The 18,940-nt window shown below is 47.0% G+C and overlaps 1 protein-coding gene across 1 annotated transcript in view; it reads right to left on the bottom strand.

The window, feature by feature from the left end:
- Positions 1 to 18,940, bottom strand: part of LOC115188723 (E3 ubiquitin-protein ligase HECW2) — a 54,332-nt gene that overhangs the window by 33,013 nt on the left and 2,379 nt on the right. The window contains exons 2-11 of the mRNA XM_029747474.1: positions 11,900 to 12,007; positions 11,474 to 11,568; positions 8,959 to 9,034; positions 6,915 to 7,084; positions 6,620 to 6,762; positions 6,340 to 6,437; positions 5,641 to 5,856; positions 2,847 to 3,706; positions 2,186 to 2,501; positions 272 to 373 (exon numbers count right to left, since the gene is read on the bottom strand). Of these exons, the coding sequence (XP_029603334.1) occupies positions 272 to 373; positions 2,186 to 2,501; positions 2,847 to 3,706; positions 5,641 to 5,856; positions 6,340 to 6,437; positions 6,620 to 6,762; positions 6,915 to 7,084; positions 8,959 to 9,034; positions 11,474 to 11,568; positions 11,900 to 12,007 (2,184 nt within the window). The remainder of the gene's footprint in view (positions 1 to 271; positions 374 to 2,185; positions 2,502 to 2,846; positions 3,707 to 5,640; positions 5,857 to 6,339; positions 6,438 to 6,619; positions 6,763 to 6,914; positions 7,085 to 8,958; positions 9,035 to 11,473; positions 11,569 to 11,899; positions 12,008 to 18,940) is intronic.

Raw genomic sequence — 18,940 nt, 5'->3', positions numbered from 1 at the left:
TCCCTGTGGAACGCTTTTGACACCTTGTAGAGTCCATGTCCTGACGAACTGAGGCTGTTCTGAGGGAAAAAAGGGTTGCAACTCAAATATCATGAAGGTGTTCCTAATGTTTTGTACACTCAGTGTATATGACACAAACTGAAAAAGTAAACCACTAATTCTAATATTATTACTAATTGTATAAATTCTACCATGTCAGATTATCTCGGTCCACTGACATGATCAGGATCCCTATCTTTCTCTTCCTCCCTCAGAAACACACTCTACTCACTGGGAGGAAGTGGCTCATCTACTCTCTGGTAGCGACCAATGTCGTGACGGACAGAGGGCAGGGAGCGGACGGACTGGTGACCGTTGACTTGAGCTGTGGCCCCTGAAGAAGATGAGGAAGACATTTAAACACACTGTGGCCCCTGGACAAGATGAGGAGAGAGGAAGACATTTAAACACACTGTGGCCCCTGGACAAGATGAGGAGAGAGGAACACATTAAAACACACTGTGGCCCCTGGACAAGATGAGGAGAGAGGAACACATTAAAACACACTGTGGCCCCTGGACAAGATGAGGAGAGAGGAACACATTAAAACACACTGTGGCCCCTGGACAAGATGAGGAGAGAGGAACACATTAAAACACACTGTGGCCCCTGGACAAGATGAGGAGAGAGGAACACATTAAAACACACTGTGGCCCCTGGACAAGATGAGGAGAGAGGAAGACATTAAAACACACTGTGGCCCCTGGACAAGATGAGGAGAGAGGAACACATTAAAACAGACTGTGGCCCCTGAACAGAATACAGATTAAACACACGAGAGCACACGCACACTCAAACACACATTAAAACCTCACTGTGTCATGCAAACCAGAGGGAAAGAGACCTAATCTGACAACAATCAAAGTTAATAAACGGCAAGTGAATAATACTGTTTTTTTCCATTTTTAATCCTTTTGTTCTTTTGTTCATTTTCCAAAGATCCGTTTAGAGGATTTAAGGAGCTTTTCATGTTTCTTTCCTAGTCCTGAACCGGGTCAATCCCTCAGTGGTACTGTACTGTATGACCATTGAGCAGAAACATCACTCTGGACAAAATATCACAGAAGATATTGTAGATCAACCTCTATGGAAGGACCATGAAGAAGTGTCCACCTGAACATTCCAAATATGCCTCTGAAGACCTAACACAAACCGGTGGCAGGTCAACTATGTTAGCTAGTGCCGTCATTGACTTTAAAACAGATGTTTTTGAGCTTGGGTCATGGGAGCCAAAGACAGACCTAACCGGGTCGGGTCAACTCACTGTCACAGCTTACTGTGAAATAGGCACAAATTACTTCTTCAAAATTTGTGACAGGCACACGGAAAAGTCACACACGTTTCACAGCGCATTTTGTGTGTCTTACACACAATGTGTGTGTATTATGTTACACCCCCCACCCATCCTCCCCAACCAACCTTCCTCCTATCGTTCCACCCATCCTCCCCAACCAACCTCCCTCCTATCGTTCCACCCATCCTCCCCAACCAACCTCCCTCCTATCGTTCCACCCATCCTCCCCGACCAACCCCCTCCTATCGTTCCACCCATCCTCCCCGACCAACCTCCCTCCTATCGTTCCACCCATCCCTCCCCAACCAACCTCCCTCCTATCGTTCCACCCATCCTCCCCGACCAACCTCCCTCCTATCGTTCCACCCATCCTCCCCAACCAACCTCCCTCCTATCGTTCCACCCATCCTCCCCAACCAACCTCCCTCCTATCGTTCCACCCATCCTCCCCGACCAACCTCCCTCCTATCGTTCCACCCATCCTCCCCGACCAACCTCCCTCCTATCGTTCCACCCATCCTCCCCGACCAACCTCCCTCCTATCGTTCCACCCATCCTCCCCGACCAACCTCCCTCCTATCGTTCCACCCATCCTCCCCGACCAACCTCCCTCCTATCGTTCCACCCATCCTCCCCGACCAACCTCCCTCCTATCGTTCCACCCATCCTCCCCGACCAACCTCCCTCCTATCGTTTCTGGCTTAAGTAATTGACTGTTTTTATCTGGGATTGAAATGCACTGTATACAAAATCATGTACTGCACACACATTTGTGTACTTTGACTTTGTGCCTGTCACGAATTTCCAATAAGCAATTTGTGTGATACTGGGTTGCTGTGTCCTGTCTCTCACCTCCTGCCTCTCTGCCCTCCTCAGAGACACTCTGAGAAGAGTCGATTGGCCCGCTGGCCTCAGAAGACCGCGCCCCCTCCTCCTGAGACACGCCTCCAGACGCCTGCATGGACCTCCTCTGCCAGATCTCCCCACCCTCTTCTTCCTCATTGGCTGCTGCGCCGGCGGTCCTTGCTCCGGTGACATCAGAGCCAGAGGCCCCACCCCCCTGGTCGGCAACGCTACTGGTCGTCGGGGGGGCTGCGATGGCACTTGCTCCTTCACTGGATGACTCCGCCCCTTCCTCCTCAGCCTTGGGCGCCATTTCCTCTTCCTTCTGAAAATAGAGCAAAGTATTCTTTATTGTTAAACTTTGTTTTGGCATTTAGCCTTCATCACTAAGATATGAACACATTTAGATGAACCTAAAGTTGAAATGTACAGTAAAATACATGTGGTAGAGCTTTCTGTTAGAAGGTGGGCGTCCCTTTAGGAGTCATAGGATGGAACATGTCTATCGTGGCCTGTGATTCCCCAATGTGGACAGTGGTTGCCTTCATTGGACCCGACTATGAAATCTCAGAGGACGTTTGACAAGGGTTATGGAAGTGCTGTTTGACCCAGAGCACCTGGCTAGATGCAGCTGGACCTGCCCAGACCCTGGTTTGACAGCACCACTCACCTGAGTAGTGGATGTCTTCAGAACAGCAGGCAGTGAGTTCCTGAGGGGCCCCTGGGCTGCTGTGGCCCCTGAGATTGTTGGTTGCTGGCTGGCCTCAGTCCTGGCAGCCATGGCATTCTCTGACACCTCCTGCACTGCAGTACTCGTCTCAGGTATTGGAGATAGAGGAGCCCCAGCTCCAGCCCCAGGACCAACCACAGAACCAGGTCTGGCTATAGTTAGAGATCCAACCACAGATCCAGGTCTGGCTATAGTTAGAGATCCAACCACAGATCCAGGTCTGGCTATAGTTAGAGATCCAACCACAGCCATGGATCCAGCTCCAGTCCTCGCTTCAACTGCATCTCCAGCTCCATCCACATCTCCAGCTCCATCTCCAGCCCCATCTCCAGGCCCATCTCCAGCTCCAGCCCCATCTCCAGGCCCATCTCCATCTCCAGCTCCAGCCCCATCTCCAGGCCCATCTCCATCCCCATCTCCAGTCCCTGTCCCAGCTTGTGTCCCCTGTGCTCCCTCAACCTCTCCCCTGTTTGCCTCTGTCCTCTCTTTCTCTTGTTTCCCCAGGCCCTGTTCTGAAGAGGCAACTCCCTTCCCAGCCCCAGCCTGAACACCATTGGTCTGTGGCAGCAAGGGCTTCCTGTCATGTGGTGGATGGTCCCTGGACGGCCCTGCCTCCTCGTCTTCATCAGAGTCTATATGCAGCATGGCGCTGAGTCGTGTGTCCGTGGGGAAACTGGACCTCAGCTTGGGTGACGTCGCTCCCAGGGGCCGTTCTCCCGGGCCCTTAGGAGCTTCGATGGAATCCAGGTAGTCGTTGAGGGACACCTGTCGATGGGTGTGGCCGCCCGGGATTGCCAATCCTAGTTAGATTAGATTAGATATACTTTCATTGTCTGTTGTTCACAGAAATGTACTTTACGTACAGAAAGCATGTTACATTAAAAAACACCAACAAGAAGAGAAATGACCCATAGACAGTTACATGAAACATACTGACAGTATGACAGTTACATGAAACATACTGACAGTATGACAGTTACATGAAACATACTGACAGTATGACAGTTACATGAAACATACTGACAGTATGACAGTTACATGAAACATACTGACAGTAACATGAAACATACTGACAGTAACATGAAACATACTGACAATATGACAGTTACATCAGACATACAGACAGTATGACAGTTACATGAAACATACTAACAGTATGACAGTTACATGAAACATACTGACAGTATGACAGTTACATGAAACATACTGACAGTATGACAGTTACATGAAACATACTGACAGTATGACAGTTACATGAAACATACTGACAGTATGACAGTTACATGAAACATACTAACAGTATGACAGTTACATGAAACATACTAACAGTATGTGTCACGTCCTGACCAGTATAAGGGTTATTTGTTATTGTAGGTTGGTCAGGACGTGACAGAGGGTATTTGTTTTATGTGGTTCGGGGTGGTGGTTTATTTAGTAGGGCGTTTGATTTATTATTTCCGGGTTTTGGTTTATGTTCTATGTTTTGTACTTCTATGTTCTTTCTGGGTTGGTATATTTCTATGTGTAGGTTAATGGGGGGTTGGACTCTCAATTGGAGGCAGGTGCTTTCTCGTTGCCTCTGATTGAGAGTCCTATATATGGGTAATTGTTTGGTTTAGTGTTTGTGGGAGATTGTTTCTTGTTTTGCCTGTGTGAGCCTTACAAAACTGTTTTGTTGTTCGTGCGTTCTTTGTTTTGTTGTTTTTGGTGTTCTCTTCATTTAAAATAAATGATAAGATGAGCATCCTGATAAGAGAATTATCTATTAAAGGTAAATGAATCAATAGACCATGATGAATTATTAGTCATACAGAATGGTTAATGAATAATCAATGTAATGATCAATGTAGGGATAGATAAGTTTGATTAGTTCTGGAAAGTTCAGGAACCATGTGATAGGGAAAGGAATGTGTATATGCAATTACGAGGGACACCAGGAGACACATGTTCCTGGGAGTGAAAGCTTCAAAGCATTTCTTATCTTGAGGGAAAGAAACAGGCGAGATCAGGGGAGTGATAAAGAGTGTGAGAAGTTTGTGGGGGAGACAGGTCACCAACAGTGTGTGTAAATGCATGTGCGTAAGAAAGCAAGAACTATATAATGACTGTTTTGTTATCCTGACCTCAGAACGTTCTCTGAATAAAAGCTACAGAAACCTTTTGCAGAAAGCTGAGTCCTTGCCTAATTATTAGAACCCATTGTCTTACAAACCTTGGGCATTATTCAAGGCGAATTGATTCTTGATTATTATCATCAAAGATATAAAATTCCTTTTACACATCCACATTCCTGCTGCGTTTTGGTCCTCCATTCCCGACGACACCCGTGACAGTTACATGAAACATACTGACAGTATGACAGTTACATGAAACATACTGACAGTATGACGGTTACATGAAACATACTGACAGTATGACAGTTACATGAAACATACTGACAGTATGACAGTTACATGAAACATACTAACAGTATGACAGTTACATGAAACATACTGACAGTATGACAGTTACATGAAACATACTGACAGTATGACAGTTACATGAAACATACTGACAGTATGACAGTTACATGAAACATACTAACAGTATGACAGTTACATGAAACATACTAACAGTATGACAGTTACATGAAACATACTGACAGTATGACAGTTACATGAAACATACTGACAGTATGACAGTTACATCAGACATACAGACAGTCATAAAGACAACACAGCTTTAGGACTTTTACCCAGGACGTCTAGCTCGCCTACCGCCCCCCGGGCATCACTCCAGACATCGTCTCCATCCCTGTGGACCTCTCCGTTGAGCAGGGAGGAGTAGGAACCTGTAGGAGAGGGGCCCCGGGCCCTGGAGGAAGAGTGGGGGTCTTCATCGTCAGAGGGGCTCCCTGGGTCCCCGTTCACTGACAAACCCAAGATGGAACCCATGGCATCAGGAGAGCCCTCTGTCAGGGAGGGAGGCAGGAAGGGAAGGAAGGAGAAAACAGGTTTACCTTTAAAACTCACACATAGCATTTGGTTGGTGGGTGTGTGACATTCCAAAGTCATGAATATAATATGTAATTTAGCAGACGCTTTAATCCAAATATATATAATCAGTCTAACATAAGCGGATCAACACAAAGCCTCTCTCTCTCAGATGTTATTACTTTAGTATGTCCTTCTGCCATGCCCTCTCCCATGTCCTTATTGTCATGTCAGGTCATGTCAGAGGTCATGTCCTTACCGTCATGTCCTTACGTCATGTACAGAGGTCATGTCCTTACCATCATGTCCAGAGGTCATGTCCTTACCGTCATGTCCAGAGGTCATGTCCTTACCGTCATGTCCAGAGGTCATGTCCTTACCGTCATGTCCAGAGGTCATGTCCTTACCGTCATGTCCAGAGGTCATGTCCTTACCGTCATGTCCAGAGGTCATGTCCTTACCGTCATGTCCAGAGGTCATGTCCACTCTGAACTGCAGCTGGCCGCTCACATGGTCCGTGGGCAGACGACGACACAGGGTATAGCTTAGCGGCTGGTCCCTGTGGATATAAACACACATTACAAACCATTCAGACTCAGCTGTAGGTCAACATGACCATACATGGTTATTTAAACGTTACAATGATTACTATTGATTAAATCATATCTAGTTACTAAGGACAGTGCTGAAGCCGGTAAGAAATGTATCTCTGAGTGTGTGTGTGGTTTCCAGTTGACTCACTCTGCATTAGGTCTCTCTAGCAGCCTCTGCACTGGGATGGTCAGCTGACCCAGGAAGCGCTTGATGATTGGTCGGCTTTTAGAAAACTTATCCTTCACCTCGATCTCCAAGACATCCGTCATCAGAGCCACAAACGTGTACTTCTGACAGAGAGAGAGAATTGGAAAGCATTATTTTACAGTGTATATATACGTGTGTGTGTGTGTGTGTGAATGTGTGTTTGCGCTCTAGCGTTTGTGCCTGTTTGCCTGGATGTGTGTGTGTGTGTGTGTGTGGGGGTGGGTGTGTATATCACCTCTCCGGGCCAGACAGGGTTGGTGGTGTTAGATATGATGGCGGAGCGGCGCTCCTGTCCGTGGTGTGTGAAGGTGGGGAAGCCACTCTTCTTCCCAGGGTGGATGGACATCTTCAGGTAGGGGTCAGGGTTAAAGAACATCCCCTTCTTCAGACCCAACGCACGGATATCTATAGAGAAAGACACGTACCATGTATACTGTAAATATACTGTAAATATACTGTAAATATATAAAGCTCACGGATATCTATAGAGAAAGACACGTACCATGTATACTGTAAATATACTGTAAATATACTGTAAATATATAAAGCTCACGGATATCTATAGAGAAAGACACGTACCATGTATACTGTAAATATACTGTAAATATACTGTAAATATATAAAGCTCACGGATATCTATAGAGGAAGACACGTACCATGTATACTGTAAATATACTGTAAATATACTGTAAATATATAAAGCTCACGGATATCTATAGAGAAAGACACATACCATGTATACTGTAAATATACTGTAAATATACTGTAAATATATAAAGCTCACGGATATCTATAGAGAAAGACACGTACCATGTATACTGTAAATATACTGTAAATATACTGTAAATATATAAAGCTCACGGATATCTATAGAGAAAGACACATACCATGTATACTGTAAATATACTGTAAATATACTGTAAATATATAAAGCTCACGGATATCTATAGAGAAAGACACATACCATGTATAGTGTAAATATACTGTAAATATATAAAGCTCACGGATATCTATAGAGAAAGACACGTACCATGTCTAGTGTAAATATACTGTAAATATATAAAGCTCATGGATATCTACACAGATATACATATTAGAGCTGTGAAGTTATACCATATACACACACAGAATAATGAAATAATACATGTATTTTAAACACATTAGGATCTCTACAGAGACTCAGAGAGAGCTCTACTTCATAATGTATACCAGGGGTCGGTAGACAACTCTGGTCCAGGAGTGCCTGTATACCAGGGGTCGGTAGGCAACTCTGGTCCAGGAGTGCCTGTATACCAGGGGTCGGTAGGCAACTCTGGTCCAGGAGTGGCTGTATACCAGGGGTCGGTAGACAACTCTGGTCCAGGAGTGGCTGTATACCAGGGGTCGGTAGGCAACTCTGGTCCAGGAGTGCCTGTATACCAGGGGTCGGTAGGCAACTCTGGTCCAGGAGTGCATGTATTTTTTATTTTATTTAACCTTTATTTTAACTAGGCAAGTCAGTTAAGAACAAACTTCCTTGTTCAGGGGCAGAAAGACAGATTTTTACCCTGTCAGCTTGGGGATTCGATCTAGCAACCTTTCAGTTACTGGCCCAACACTTTAACCACTAGGCTACCTGCCGCCCCAGAGATATACCAGGGGTCGGTAGGCAACTCTGGTCCAGGAGTGGCTGTATACCAGGGGTCGGTAGGCAACTCTGGTCCAGGAGTGACTGTATACCAGGGGTCGGTAGGCAACTCTGGTCCAGGAGTGCCTGTATACCAGGGGTCGGTAGGCAACTCTGGTCCAGGAGTGGCTGTATACCAGGGGTCGGTAGGCAACTCTGGTCCAGGAGTGGCTGTATACCAGGGGTCGGTAGGCAACTCTGGTCCAGGAGTGACTGTATACCAGGGGTCGGTAGACAACTCTGGTCCAGGAGTGGCTGTATACCAGGGGTCGGTAGGCAACTCTGGTCCAGGAGTGGCTGTATACCAGGGGTCGGTAGGCAACTCTGGTCCAGGAGTGGCTGTATACCAGGGGTCGGTAGACAACTCTGGTCCAGGAGTGGCTGTATACCAGGGGTCGGTAGGCAACTCTGGTCCAGGAGTGACTGTATACCAGGGGTCGGTAGGCAACTCTGGTCCAGGAGTGGCTGTATACCAGGGGTCGGTAGACAACTCTGGTCCAGGAGTGCCTGACAAGACGTCAAGTGCAGTAACACATCTCAACCACAGGGAGGCAGTGCAGATCACACCAGACCAGTGTAGATTTAGACAAGCTACCAATCAACAATAACTGACCTGATAAAGTGAAGCTGACGAGTTTCCGACAGTTCTCTGTCACTGATTGGCCCTCAGCTTGACCCTCGGCTCTAACCTGGCAAAGAAACAACCAATGGGAGATGAGCTGTGATGGGAACTCAACTAATGAGAGATGAGCTGTTAGTATAGGACAGTATAATACCACAGACATGAGACTTATGGTTGAGGGTCAACAAGACTGGAAAATATACCATCAACACAGAGCAGTACAGCACAGTTTAACACTGAGATATATCAATATCCAGTTTAACACTGAGATATATCAATATCCAGTTTAACACTGAGATATATCAATATCCAGTGTAACACTGAGATATATCAATATCCAGTTTAACACTGAGATATATCAATATCCAGTTTAACACTGAGATATATCAATATCCAGTGTAACACTGAGATATCTCAATATCCAGTTTAACACTGAGATATCTCACTATCCAGTTTAACACAGAGATATATCAATATCCAGTTTAACACTGAGATATATCAATATCCAGTTTAACACTGAGATATATCAATATCCAGTGTAACACTGAGATATATCAATATCCAGTTTAACACTGAGATATCTCAATATCCAGTTCAACACAGAGCAGTACAGCACAGTGGAACACTGAGATATTTTGGAGAGTGATATATAGGAGGGTCAGAGAAAGAGATCAAGTGGACTGGGCATCTGGTAATCTGGCAGATCCTGTCATAAAACCAACATGGCTGCCTGCCAGACGCTCCCTCCGATTGGAAGATTAACGCTCTGAATTTCATATCAAATTCATTTGTGCCAGCTGGTATTAGTGAACTCAGGAAGTGATAGGGATGGAGGGAGGGAAGGAGAATGAGAGGGGGAGATATGGAGGGAGGGAGAGGGGTAGGGGGGTAGGGATGGAGGGAGGGAGAGGGGGAGGTTTGGAGGGAGGGAGAGGGGTAGAGGGGGTAGGGATGGAGGGAGGGAGAGGGGGAGGTTTGGAGGGAGGGAGAGGGGTGAGGGATGGTGGGAGGGAGGGAGGGTTAGGGGGAGAGGAGAGAGAGAGAGGAGGGAGGGGGAGAGAGGAGTGGAGAGAGAGATGGAGGGGGTAGAGAGAGAGAGATGGAGGGGGTGGAGAAAGAGAGAGAGAGAGAGAGAGAGAGAGAGAGAACACCATTGTAAATACAACCTATATTTATGTTTATTTATATTCCCTTTTGTACTATTTGCACATCATTACAACACTGTATATAGACATAATATCACATTATTTTGTTAATTTCTATTATTTTGTTAATTTGTATTGTTATTTCACTTTTGTTTATTATCTATTTAACTTGCTTTGGCAATGTAAACATATGTTTCCCATGCCAATAAAGCCCCTTCAATTGAATTGAGAGAGAGAGGGGGGGGGGGGTGGAGAAAGGGAGAGAGAGGGAGGGAGGGATGTGTGGTCGAAGGAGAGTGGGGGTAGAGAGAGCGAGAGAGAGGGGGAGGGATAGATGGGGTGGAGAGAGAGAGGGGGGAGGGAGGGAGAGAGAGAGAAAAAGAGATGGAGGAGGAGATAGATAGCAAGATAGATTGAGACAGGACATGTATACCCTCTTTATCTATTCAAACTAATATAGTCCAACTGACACATTCAGATTGATATCTAATATAGTCCAACTGACACATTCAGCTGATATCTAATATAGTCCAACTGACACATTCAGCTGATATCTAATATAGTCCAACTGACATATTCAGATTGATATCTAATATAGTCCAACTGACATATTCAGATTGATATCTAATATAGTCCAACTGCCACATTCAGATTGATATCTAATATAGTCCAACTGACACATTCAGATTGATATCTAATATAGTCCAACTGACATATTCAGATTGATATCTAATATAGTCCAACTGCCACATTCAGATTGATATCTAATATAGTCCAACTGCCATATTCAGATTGATATCTAATATAGTCCAACTGACATATTCAGATTGATATCTAATATAGTCCAACTGCCATATTCAGATTGATATCTAATATAGTCCAACTGACATATTCAGATTGATATCTAATATAGTCCAACTGACATATTCAGATTGATACCTAATATAGTCCAACTGACATATTCAGATCGATATCTAATATAGTCCAACTGACACATTCAGATTGATATCTAATATAGTCCAACTGACATATTCAGATTGATATCTAATATAGTCCAACTGACACATTCAGATTGATATCTAATATAGTCCAACTGACATATTCAGATTGATATCTAATATAGTCCAACTGACATATTCAGATTGATACCTAATATAGTCCAACAGACATATTCAGATTGATATCTAATATAGTCCAACTAACACATTCAGCTGATATCTAAGAACACACACACACACTACACTCTCTCTAAACAACCAGATAAGCTTGCCTAAGATGCAGCTACACCATCTAGCATACAGTTACTTGATACATAAGCACTCCTTCATAAACAGACAGACAGACAGACACACAGTACTCACAGGAAGTCCTGGGTTGTTGACGGTGATGCAGGGGGTTGTTGCTCTCAAGCCACCACTCACTCCATGGTAGTACTTAAAGCAGATCTTAGTCTCAGCTGAGGAAGGAACACACACACAGAAGACTTCTATTGTTCTAATCATCCTGAACACACACAGACAACTTCTATTGTTCTAATCATCCTGAACACACACACAGAAGACTTCTATTGTTCTAATCATCCTAAACACACACACAGACGACTTCTATTGTTCTAATCATCCTGAACACACACACATAAGACTTCTAATCATCCTGAACACACACACAGAAGACTTCTAATCATCCTGAACACACACACAGAAGACTTCTAATATTCCTGAACACACACAAACAGTCCTTCATAAACATTAACACACACCCGCATGACACACACACACTATACTCACGCTCCATGAAGTAAGGTCCAGGCTCCAGCCTCCAGACGATCTGTCCTCTCTGGGTGCCGTTCACCCCGCGGTTCTTAGAGTCCCACACGTTGGCAGGACACGTCTCATCTGCGGAGGGGACACACACAGTCACATCACTGATATAGGCTCTAACAGTGCTGACTTAGGCCATAACACAACTGACAGCCCCATACATTGGCAGGATGTGTAACAGTAGCTGATGCTGTAATCTAGTGTAACAGTAGCTGACGCTGTAACCTAGTGTAACAGTAGCTGACGCTGTAACCTAGTGTAACAGTAGCTGACGCTGTAACCTAGTGTAACAGTAGCTGACGCTGTAACCTAGTGTAACAGTAGCTGACGCTGTAACCTAGTGTAACAGTAGCTGACGCTGTAACCTAGTGTAACAGTAGCTGATGCTGTAACCTAGTGTAACAGTAGCTGATGCTGTAACCTAGTGTAGCAGTAGCTGATGCTGTAACCTAGTGTAACAGTAGCTGATGCTGTAATCTAGTGTAACAGTAGCTGATGCTGTAACCTAGTGTAACAGTAGCTGACGCTGTAACCTAGTGTAACAGTAGCTGACGCTGTAACCTAGTGTAACAGTAGCTGACGCTGTAACCTAGTGTAACAGTAGCTGACGCTGTAACCTAGTGTAACAGTAGCTGATGCTGTAACCTAGTGTAACAGTAGCTGACGCTGTAACCTAGTGTAACAGTAGCTGATGCTGTGTAACCTAGTTGTACCTAGGTACAGCACTGACGCTGTACCTAGTGTAACAGTAGCTGACGCTGTAGCCTAGTGTAACAGTAGCTGACGCTGTAGACCTAGTGTAACAGTAGCTGACGCTGTAACCTAGTGTAACAGTAGCTGACGCTGTAACCTAGTGTAACAGTAGCTGACGCTGTAACCTAGTGTAACAGTAGCTGACGCTGTAACCTAGTGTAACAGTAGCTGACGCTGTAACCTAGTGTAACAGTAGCTGACGCTGTAACCTAGTGTAACAGTAGCTGACGCTGTACCTAGTGTAACAGTAGCTGACGCTGTAGCCTAGTGTAACAGTAGCTGACGCTGTAACCTAGTGTAACAGTAGCTGACGCTGTAACCTAGTGTAACAGTAGCTGATGCTGTAACCTAGTGTAACAGTAGCTGATGCTGTAACCTAGTGTAACAGTAGCTGACGCTGTAACCTAGTGTAACAGTAGCTGACGCTGTAACCTAGTGTAACAGTAGCTGACGCTGTAGCCTAGTGTAACAGTAGCTGACGCTGTAGCCTAGTGTAACAGTAGCTGACGCTGTAGCCTAGTGTAACAGTAGCTGACGCTGTAGCCTAGTGTAACAGTAGCTGACGCTGTAACCTAGTGTAACAGTAGCTGACGCTGTAACCTAGTGTAACAGTAGCTGACGCTGTAACCTAGTGTAACAGTAGCTGACGCTGTAACCTAGTGTAACAGCAGCTGACGCTGTAACCTAGTGTAACAGTAGCTGACGCTGTAGCCTAGTGTAACAGTAGCTGACGCTGTAACCTAGTGTAACAGTAGCTGATGCTGTAGCCTAGTGTAACAGTAGCTGATGCTGTAACCTAGTGTAACAGTAGCTACTACAGACACTATGGTCACTTTCCTGTTGTCTTTGAGCTGTGTAGGATGACAAACATCTGACATAGTCCATGTGTCACTCAGACAGTGTGTGACAGAGATGCGTGTGTGTGTGTGTGTGTGTGTGTGTGTGTGTGTGTGTGTGTGTGTGTGTAGTAGTGTATATGTCACTCAGACAGTGTGTGACAGAGATGACCATGATGAATATGTCTCCTGTGTTATCACCCAGTCTCCCCTCAGAGCCACAACTCAACTCACACCATGTCACAATCAATAACGTCTGGACAGGATCCAGGCCAGGGTGGCAAGTCACCCACCCACCCACACCCACCCACCCACCCACCCACACAGACAGGGTTGGGGAGTAACCGATAACATACAATCTGATTTACAAAAAGTGTAACTGTAATGAATTACATTAACCAGTTAAAATATTGTAATCAGATTACAGATACTTTTGAAAAACGACAAAATTACTTCTTGGATTACTTTTAAATTCAGAAAGGAAGCGAAAAAATACATTATGACCCATTTCTGTTTTCTCAATGACATTCAATTCAGCACTGAAAAAAGGGTGCAGGTTTAAGTTTGTTCTACCTGAGAGAGTCTGACTACAAGTCAGAGACCACTATGATGACCACCAATCAGAGACCACTATGATGACCACCAATCAGAGACCACTATGATGACACACCAACACTATGTTCACACTACCTACCCAGAGGCTCTGCATATTTCATGAATAACCCAGGTAATGTCACAATAAGTCACTTGTGTCACTTGGAAAATGGCGTTACCTGGAAACCCTGTGGTTTTTCCACAGGCTCAACAACAGAGAGGTGGAAAAGGAGGAGAGAAAGAGAGGAAGAGAGGAGAGAGAGGGGTATGTAGTGATGGAGGGGGAGAGAGAGGAGGATGGAGTGATGGAGGAGAGGAAGAGAGGAGAGAGAGGGGTATGTAGTGATGGAGGGGGAGAGAGAGGAGGATGGAGTGATGGAGGAGAGGAAGAGAGGAGAGAGAGGGGTATGTAGTGATGGAGGGGGAGAGAGAGGAGGATGGAGTGATGGAGGAGAGGAAGAGAGGAGAAAGAGGGGGTTGAAGTGATGGAGGAGGGAGAGAGAGGAGGATGGAGTGATGGAGGAGGATGGAGTGATGGAGGGGGAGAGAGAGGAGGATGGAGTGATGGAGGAGGAGAGAGAGGATGGAGTGATGGAGGAGGAGAGAGAGGATGGAGTGATGGAGGGGGAGAGAGAGGAGGATGGAGTGATGGAGGAGATGAGAGAGGAGGATGGTGATGGAGGGGGAGAGAGAGGAGGATGGAGTGATGGAGAGAGAGGAGGATGGAGTGATGGAGGGGGAGAGAGAGGAGGATGGAGTGATGGAGGAGATGAGAGAGGAGGATGGTGATGGAGGGGGAGAGAGAGGAGGATGGAGTGATGGAGGGGGAGAGAGAGGAGGATGGAGTGATGGAGGGGGAGAGAGAGGAGGATGGAGTGATGGAGGAGATGAGGGAGGATGGAGTGATGGAGGAGATGAGAGGATGGAGTGATGGAGAAGGAGAGAGAGGAGGATGGAGTGATGGAGAAGGAGAGAGAGGAGGATGGAGTGATGGAGGAGATGAGGGAGGATGGAGTGATGGAGGAGAGAGGAGGATGGAGTGATGGAGAAGGAGAGAGAGGAGGATGGAGTGATGGAGAAGGAGAGAGAGATGGAGTGATGTAGGAGATGAGGAGGATGGAGTGATGGAGGAGATGAGAGAGGAGGATGGAGTGATGAAGGAGGAGAGGGAGGATGGAGTGATGGAGGAGATGAGAGAGAGGGGAGGCAGGGCAGACTGTAGGTACCGGTAATGGAGCTGTGTTGGCTCCAGGGCAGGGATAGATGGCCCAGGGCCAGAATGATGCATCTCTCTGGGGGACACATCTCAGGTCTTTCCCCTACCCCGGTCAATACCTCCACACACAGAGCCTGGTGTAGAGAGTGGATGGATCGCCTTTCACTGGCCATCACTCTCTCTACTGACTGCTGCTGACACTATAGTGTTCAGGATGTGTGTATGAGTGTGTATGAGTGTGTGTGTGTGTGTGTGTGTGTATGAGTGTGTGTGTGTGTGTGTGTGTGTGTGTGTGTGTGTGTGTGTGTGTGTGTGTGTGTGTGTGTGTGTGTGTGTGTGTGTGTGTGTGGCAGTAAGTTTCCTCTGATTGCAGGCTGATGATAATGAGCAGATAATTAAAGAACTGAAGCTGATACCACTATTCACTATTGTCCAGGATGTACAGAAGTCCACTACTCACTACTGTCCAGGATGTACAGAAGACCACTACTCACTACTGTCCAGGATGTACAGAAGTCCACTACTCACTACTGTCCAGGATGTACAGAAAACCACTACTCACTATTGTCCAGGATGTCCAGAATACCACTACTCACTACTGTCCAGGATGTACAGAAGTCCACTACTCACTACTGTCCAGGATGTACAGAAGACCACTACTCACTACTGTCCAGGATGTACAGAAGTCCACTATTCACTACTGTCCAGGATGTACAGAAGACCACTATTCACTACTGTCCAGGATGTACAGAAGTCCACTATTCACTACTGTCCAGAAGTCCACTATTCACTACTGTCCAGGATGTACAGAAGACCACTACTCACTACTGTCCAGGATGTACAGAAGACCACTACTCACTACTGTCCAGGATGTACAGAAGACCACTATTCACTACTGTCCAGAAGTCCACTATTCACTACTGTCCAGGATGTACAGAAGACCACTACTCACTACTGTCCAGGATGTACAGAAGTCCACTACTCACTACTGTCCAGGATGTACAGAAGACCACTACTCACTACTGTCCAGAAGTCCAGGCAGAAAGGCACACAACTGTCTATATAAGGTCCCACAGTTGACAGTGCATGTCAGACCGAAAATCAAACCATAAGGTCTAAGGAATTGTCCGTAGAGCTCCGAGACTGGTTTGTGTAGAGGCACAGATCTGGGGAAGGGTACCAAAATATTCTGCAGCATTGAAAGTCTCCAAGAACACAGTGGCCTCCATCCTTCTTAAATGGAAGATGTTTGGAGCCACCAAGATCTTCCTAGAGCTTGCTGCCCGGCCAAACTGAGCCATCTGGGGAGAAGGGCCTTGGTCAGGGAGGTGACCAAGACCCAATGGTCACTCTGACAGAGCTCCAGAGGTCCTCTGTGGAGATGGGAGAACCTTCCAGAAGGACAACAATCTCTGCAGCACTCCACCATTCAGGCCTTCATGGTAGAGTGGCCAGACGGGTGCCACTCCTCAGTAAAAGGCACATGACAGCCCGCTTGGAGTTTGCCAAAAAGCACCTAAAAGGACTCAGACCATGAGACACAAGATTCTCTGGTCTGATGAAACCAAGATTGAACTTTTTGGCCTGAAAGCCAAGTGTCACATCTGGAACAAACCTGGAACCATCCCTATAGTGAAGCATGGTGGTGGTAGCATCATGCTGTGGGGATGTTTTTCAGCGGCAGGGACTGGGAGACTAGTCAGGATCGAGGGAAAGATGAACGGAGCAAAGTACAGAGAGATCCTTAATGAAAACCTGCTCCAGAATGCTCAGGACCTCAGACTGGGGCGAAGGTTCACCTTCCAACAGGACAACGACTCTAAGCACACAGCCAAGACAACGCAGTAGTGCCTTCAGGACAAGCCTCTGAATGTACTTGAGTGGCCCAGCCAGAGCCTGGACTTGAACTCGAGCGAACATCTCTGGAGAGACCTGAAAATAGCTGTGCAGCAACGCTCCCCAACCAACCTGACAGAGCTTGAGAGGATCTGCAGAGAAAAATGGGAGAAACTTACCAAATACAGGTGTGCCAAGCTTGTAGAGTTATACCCAAGAAGACTCGAGGCTGTAATCGCTGCCAAAGGTGTTTCTACAAAGTACTGGGTAAAGGGGTCTGAATGCTTATGTAAATGTGACATCCGTTTTCTATTTTTAATACATTTGCAAACATTTCTTAAAACCTGTTTTTGCTTTGTCATTAAGGGGTATTGTGTGTAGAATGATGAGGGGAAAAAAACGATTTAATCAATTTTAGAATAAGGCTGTAACGTAACAAACTGTGGAAAACAAGGCTGGTCATGGCTCACATCAACACCATTAGCCCAGAAACTGGGGCCAAGCTTCCTGCCACCCAGGGACCTCTATATCAGGCAGTGTTAGAGGAAGGCCCTAAAAATTGTCAAAGACTCCAGCCACCCTAGCCATAGACTGTTCTCTCTGCACCTAGTTTAGGTCCAAAAGGCTTCTTAACAGCTTCTACCCCCAAGCCATAAGACTCCAGAACAGCTAATCAAATGGCTACCCACAATAATTGCATCCCCTCCCCTCCCCTCCTCTCCTCTCCTCTCCTCTCCTGTCCTTCCCTCCACTCCTCTCCCCTCCTCTCCTCTCCTGTCCTCTCCTCTCCTTCCCTCCTCTTCCCCTCCTCTCCTCTCCTCTCCTTCCCTCCTCTTCCCCTCCTCTCCTCTCCTCTCCTTCCCTCCTCTTCCCCTCCTCCTCCTCTCCTCTCCTGTCCTTCCCTCCTCTTCCCCTCCCCTCCTCTCCTCTCCTCTCCTCTCCTTCCCTCCTCTTCCCCTCCCCCTCCTCTCCTCTCCTGTCCTTCCCTCCTCTTCCCCTCCCTCCTCTCCTCTCCTCTCCTCTCCTTCCCTCCTCTTCCCCTCCCCTCCTCTCCTCTCCTTCCCTCCTCTTCCCCTCCCCTCCTCTCCTCTCCTGTCCTTCCCTCCTCTTCCCCTCCCCTCCTCTCCTCTCCTCTCCTCTCCTTCCCTCCTCTTCCCCTCCCCTCCTCTCCTCTCCTGTCCTTCCCTCCTCTTCCCCTCTCCTCCTCCTCTCCTCTCCTGTCCTTCCCTCCTCTTCCCCTCCCCTCCTCTCCTCTCCTCTCCTCTCCTTCCCTCCTCTTCCCCTCCCCTCCCCTCCTCTCCTCTCCTTCCCTCCTCCTCCTCCTCTCCTCTCCTGTCCTTCCCTCCTCTTCCCCTCCTCCTCCCCCTCCCCTCCTCCTCTCCTGTCCTTCCCTCCTCTTCCCCTCCTCTTCCCCTCCTCCTCCCCTCCTCTCCTCTCCTGTCCTTCCCTCCTCTTCCCCTCCCCTCCTCCTCCTGTCCTTCCCTCCTCTTCCCCTCCTCCTCTTCTCCTCTCCTGTCCTCCCCTCCTCTCCTCTCCTGTCCTTCCCTCCTCTTCCCCCCTTCCTCCTCTCCTCTCCTTCCCTCCTCTTCCCCTCCTCCTCTTCTCCTCTCCTGTCCTCCCCTCCTCTCCTCTCCTCTCCTTCCCTCCTCTTCCCCTCCTCTTCCTCTCCTCTCCTGTCCTTCCCTCCTCTTCCCCTCCCCTCCTCTTCCCCTCCCCTCCCCTCCTCTCCTGTCCTTCCCCCCTCTTCCCCTCCTCTTCCTCTCCTCTCCTGTC

This window comes from Salmo trutta, unplaced genomic scaffold (assembly GCF_901001165.1).
Source record: "Salmo trutta unplaced genomic scaffold, fSalTru1.1, whole genome shotgun sequence".
Classification (NCBI taxonomy): Eukaryota; Metazoa; Chordata; class Actinopteri; order Salmoniformes; family Salmonidae; genus Salmo; species Salmo trutta.
Note: the sequence above shows the minus strand (reverse complement) of the source record. Positions and strands in the feature narration are given on the sequence as shown.